The 6000-nt window shown below is 35.5% G+C and overlaps 1 protein-coding gene across 1 annotated transcript; it reads right to left on the bottom strand.

Moving 5' to 3' along the window:
• Positions 1 to 1353: 1353 nt before the first annotated feature.
• On the bottom strand, positions 1354 to 3610 carry LOC116117068 (fasciclin-like arabinogalactan protein 1). The gene is made up of 2 exons (XM_031403102.1): positions 2912 to 3610; positions 1354 to 2212 (listed from the first exon to the last, which is right to left on the bottom strand). The coding sequence occupies exons 1-2, from the start codon at positions 3557 to 3559 to the stop codon at positions 1637 to 1639; spliced, it is 1224 nt and encodes a 407-aa protein (XP_031258962.1). The 5' UTR covers positions 3560 to 3610; the 3' UTR covers positions 1354 to 1636.
• Between the last annotated feature and the right edge of the window lie 2390 nt (positions 3611 to 6000).

The raw sequence follows: 6000 nt of genomic DNA, 5'->3' as shown, positions 1-6000 counted from the left end.
CGTATTTATGAGTGAATTGGGAGTATTTTTGTTAATGTTGAATATTGTATTATAGGGGTGTTTAGTAAATAAATAAACATAGAGGGTATTTATGTTAATTTTTAAAATTCTACATCGTAATACTCACCCAATTTAGCTTTTTTCAAAATATTATTCTAAAAACTACCCAATAATGAACCAAACGAAGCGTACTTGTTTATAATTTCTCTCTATGAAAAATAATTTGAGATACAAAAATGGACATTTCCGATAGAGTTTGTTATTTTGTTAGAGACAAAAGGGTGTGTAATCTCTGCTCAGTAGCAGCAGCACTCTTTATTCTGTGTCTGCCTCTGCCATGGTTATTCGGCTTGACCTTCAAACTTTTTATCTTTACTGGTGTCCATTTCCAGTCTGACAAATTGATCCCATAAATGATAAATGTTTTCCTTATTGTCTTAGTTTGATTATGCATTTATACTGCCGCTAGCTGCTCAAATCTAGAAAATTTGTGTTGAGAAAACAAAACAAAGCAAATGACAATCAAATTTATTTTAGGTGAGATTTAAAAATTTAGAATTTGTTGTACTTATTATAAGGGGTTTTTTTCAATACCCCAGTGATGTGATGTTCACACAAAGACTTTTTTTTTTTGAGTTTTCACGTGAGTATGAGTTGTAAAGATAGGCAATATACAGGCAGATAAGGTATATCCAAAACCTCTCAAAATAAGCTTTCTCAAAGAAAGAAACACATGATTAGAAGAAGCTCTGTGGGTCATGATTTGGAAAAGTGGAGGAAGATTAGAGGAACAAGTTAGTGTAATCAATCACAAAGCTTCATCTCATTGTTTTGGTTTTATTTGAAGACAACATTATCTTTAGTCAAAAAGTTAGTGCCTATTTCTACATTTGCTTCCTTTGAGTGAGAGAGAGACAGAGAGAGCCAGAGAGGGGGTTTATTATGTATTAACTCTTAGAAAGAGAAGCCAATAGTGCCCATAATTGGGCAGAGACAACTCATAAAAGATTACATTTACACCTAATCAAAAGAAAAGCAAAACTACTACCAATAACTTCTTTAAAAAAATTAGCTCAATTGGGTCTCAATAGAATCAAGAATTATAATAAAGAAAGACAGTTCAGACGGTTCGTACGTCAAGAAGGTCTGCTCTCTTCATTAACTTTCTGGGTTTGAACTATCTTTAGACCATCTATCACATTTGTTTCTTACCTTGGAATATTGGACTTGTATGGTGTTTAATGGACCCTGGAGATTAATTAAAGTGCGCATAAACTTGTCCGAACACCCTAATGATATATATATATATAAAGATGATGGAGAGACTGGATAAAGAAATTAATAAGATGGTAATAGAGTGAAATCTTCCTAATTAATTAATGATAAGTGGCAATTACAATGTGTATAAAATAGATTTACATCCTTTTTGTCACAAATAGATCACACCCACAAACAAATCACAATCTCCCCTGACCGAAAAAATACTCAAAAATGAAAATCATCACACTAAAAACAATTTCGAAAAAGAAAAAAATAAAAATAAAACACATTCATGCTAGAAATAAACTAGAGAATATAAAATTATTTCCTCCAAAACTAAAAGAAAAAAAAAAAGAGATCTAGCAAAACAGTGAACTTACAGCAGCAAAAGTCCTAAACACAAGCTCAAACCCAGAGCAAGAAATCTTGCAGCACCAGCTTTCACACCGGCATTATCGTCAGCCGTCTGATCTGCTGGATCATCGTCGGGGGAATCAGCCGGTGAATCGGCAGCCTCAGTGGAGGGTGCACGCTTTGAGCCCTTTGGGGCGTTGGCTGCCTTCTCTGGGGCTGGAGCCGGAGCGGGAGTTGGTGCAGCTGCACCCTTAAACAACTCCTTAGGCATCAAAACCTTATCAGTTGTGTAAATTGCCAGAGGCTGCTCATCGATCAAAGTCCCGGTAATCTTGACAGTATCGATCTTGGTCTTCAATGTCACTTCTTCGCCTTCGTTTTGCACAGTGAAATCAAACTTCTTCGCTCCATCGGTGGCCAACGTGTTCATCACCCCATTGTTGGATTTCAACATGGACAGAGACTGGTAAACTGGAACAGCCAAAAATTCCAGAAACGAAGTCTTGTCTGATTTGCTCAAATTCTTATATTTTGGGAAGAAGGCCTTGAATGCATCATCAAGTGGACAAAACACTGTCAACCCTCCTTCTGCATTATCCTGTACCAAACCCAAAAACAGCTCAGTGAAAAAATTACCACTCACATTGACAGTACCGACCCAGTAACATTACAGGAACATTTAAACAATATTCTGCAATAGGGTCATCAAATCTTTCTCAGTTTCTCTACTCAAACAAAAACTCAAATCACCAGTAATGTTACATGAACAATTACAACACAAAAGTGGTAATGCCTGCCAAGTTAACCTACTGTATGGTTACCAAGCTGATATCGATTAGGATAACAAAAACATTCCACACTGATCCGGTAACGTTACGGGGCTTGGAGAAGTTGAATCTTTCCACTACTCAAAACAAAAACTCAATAACCGGTAGAGGTACAGAAACATTTACAACCCAAAAGTGGTAATGCTTGCCAACTTATTTAACCAAATGATACTGCGTAAAAGGGTACTTGTATGGTTACGGGGCTGATATTTTGGTTTCCTGTATTCAACGGTGGTTCAGTAATGTTACCGGGCTTCGAGAACTTGCATGTTAACTCTCACAAAAAGTTCTGTGCTACGAAAATTAGCATTCTGGGTGACAGTCTGACAAATGATTCCCAGTAACGATACCGGAATTCAAGTTTATGCCCCCCAAAAACCTCAGATCTAAAGACTAAATCTTCAACAGATAAAATCAAAACTTTAACACAAAAAAAAAAAAAAAAACACTCAATTGCTTGAATCACTGACCTGATAGGTGTTCAAGGCCTCGCCATTAGCAATCAAAGCATCGGCAAACTCTTTGCATCCATGGGCGGACATGATCCCTGTAAGATTGACCTCACTGGGCCCGGGAGCGGGGGCCATCGCCACGTCAGACGTGAGGGCCTTGCTGATCTGAATAACAGAAATGTTGTAAGGCTTCTCTGCGACACTCTTAACGAACACGGCATCAAGGTTCCCGCCATTATCCTCGGCACCGAAACCAACTTTCCCGCCTTTTAAATCGGTTATGTTGACGAACCCAGCTGAGCCGGGGGCGGAGCCGGTGGCCTGGAACATGGTGGCGGCCAATGCGGTGCCGTTGGTGATCTGGTGGAGCTTCTTGGCGCCAAAGTAGTCGAGGAGGACGTGGAGGGAGAGAACGTTCTTGATGGTGTTGATGGAGGGGTGGCTGGCGAGGATGTCCGACATGGCGGCGTTGCTGAGGGCGCAGACGGTGATCGTGGTGCGACGGTTAATCTCGTCGGCCAGGTGGGTGGCGGTGAGATAGTGGTTGAAGGTGGAGAAGTCGGGGTGGTCGGCTAGTATGCGCGTGATGTTGTGGGCGTGGCTGAAAGTGAAGGTGGTGGTGGTGGTGGTGAAGAGAAGGAGGAGGAGAAGCTTGAGCTGCAGCATTGTCGTTTTGAGGAGAGAGAAACTAGAGAGAGAGAGAGAGAGAGAGTGAAGGTTTGTATCGCGGAAATGGAGATGCAGAGTAAGGAAGAGAGTGGGAGTTAAAAGTGAGGAGAGGACTGAGGAGTGGAGAAGGTTGAAGAAGATGTTAATGGAAACAGGGCTTGGATTTGAGGTTAATTACAAGTGCAGCCACTACGTCTTTGTAGAAGATCTTGTCGAGATTTTATTTGTAATCTCCTGTTTTTGTCACTATCATTATAATACTTTTGATATTATTTAATTATGTTAATAGAAGATTTAATGAATTGTAATTATGGATTGAAAATCAATGAATTAGATTATTGGAATATTCAATTCTTTAAACAAACAGGTTTTGCTGAGAGCTATTATACATTATTAGGTTAACGTTACCATCCATTTGAAATTGACTTGCAAAGTCAGTATACATTATCAGGGTAACGTTACGGTCCCTTTGGAGTAAATGTATAAGAAGTATTATAAAGGTTACTCTATACTATCAAGATAATATTACCTCTTTCTAGACCAAATTATGATCTATAATCAAGGTCGGGATAGGGTTACGTTACCTGCTACATAAACTTAATCCCTTTAGTAAGTAGTATCCTACGAGACTAGCGTAACAATTCGCCCACCGTTAAGGCCCTCTACTCAAATCACGAATACTCAAATAAGAAATTGAATATAAAACTGTGTATTTATCCACATTATCTTCAATTCGCCCTAACCATATAAATTACTCACGAATGGATTAAACTATCAAATTCGAAGTGATATAACATGAAATGTGAAAGTCTAGTAATGTGGGGATGTAGATATAAATAAAATATTAAATATATATATTAAAAAAAAAAAAAACCCTAGAATGAGGCCTTACCCTTGTGTTGGTTTGTCCTGTTCAACAAATTAAAATATTAATTAAAAACCCTAGAGTGGTACCAAGAAGAAATCAAGAAACATTGATTAGATTGGTTTCAATAATGGCAATGCCTTAAACCAAGGCCTTTTTGGTAATTGTAATTATTTATGACTTAATGACAATTTATTATTTGCTTTTATTATTGTATTTGCTTTGAGCGTGTGTGTTTCTCTCAAAGAAGAAAATTTTAATTTCTAAAATACAAATAAATAATTCATTGCACAAAAAAAAAAATAATAATAATAATAATCCTTTTTAGAAGCTTTAATAAGGCATTACCTAACATAATTTCCGATGATACTAAATTAAATTATCCGTGTAATCAAGACATAGGTTAAAATCACATGATAAGATAAGTTATGATTAGTTGGCCATTTATACATTGTAGAAGGACTTTTCTTACATTTAGACGGATATGATAACGAGAGTGGTTTGAGGGATTTTATGGTTGTTATATTGAATTTAATTATTTGTGTCCAATTTTTTTTTTTTAAAGTGAGTTATATAATATATAAATAATTAATGATAAAGGGTTATTCGTGTCCATTCAAATAATATCTTAAATTTGACTTGTTTGGTAAATTACAAGGATTAAAAAAAATTAAAAAATTAAAAATTAAAAAAAAACTCGAATTTGATATAAGTGTACCTTAGATCTAACTTGGGCAAGTGTAGTCCAAGCTAAGGTATTTACATCCTCAGTGATTTGTCTTCTTATGTCGTGTATTATTTACCATAAAGTCCTTAGAGAAATACGTATAATACATATATTTGATCAGTACAATTTACACATCATGTGATTTTACGAGCATCCAATTGGTCTTGTTGAAAATTTTCTCATTAATTGAAAAATCATGTGTCATCCTCTGTCGTGTATTATATATTACAGAGTGTTCAGTAAGATACACACACTAACACTTGTTCAATCACTATAAATCATATAAGATGATTGAACGGTTACGACTTACCATAATACATACGTAATGTAATTGAAAGAACATTTATGCTATCATATTATAAATTATAAGTTATGCATAAATACTACATGTAAAACATTTTTATACAATATTTCTCATTCGTATAATATGAAATAATAAAAATTGATTGATTGATTTAAATTAAAAATAATTTTTTATTCTATTATATTTTATTATATAATATTGTATAAAAAATGTTATACATATAATATTATGCGAAAAAATTTTGGTTATTATTATTAAGAAATGAGCTAATGTTGACTAGAAAGTCAAGAAATGATAGTTTTTCGTACTTTAAAGATTTGAGATGGATGGAGTAAAGATGCTGGAAATCAGATCACGTGGCTGGGCATATCTTGATCAGAAATCAAGGCACAAAAGTAACATAAAAGTGTAGTACCCGAAACACCAGATCGCAAGCAATGCATATATACTCACGTGATCTTACTCGCCTTTTGCATTGCAGAATATAATCACCTACTTGTAAAGTCCTCTTAAAGAGATTAATTATGGGACCCATTTCCTAA

Source organism: Pistacia vera, unplaced genomic scaffold (genome assembly GCF_008641045.1).
Source record: "Pistacia vera cultivar Batoury unplaced genomic scaffold, PisVer_v2 Contig797, whole genome shotgun sequence".
In the NCBI taxonomy this organism is placed as follows: domain Eukaryota; kingdom Viridiplantae; phylum Streptophyta; class Magnoliopsida; order Sapindales; family Anacardiaceae; genus Pistacia; species Pistacia vera.
This window is presented reverse-complemented; position numbering and strand designations above follow the sequence as displayed.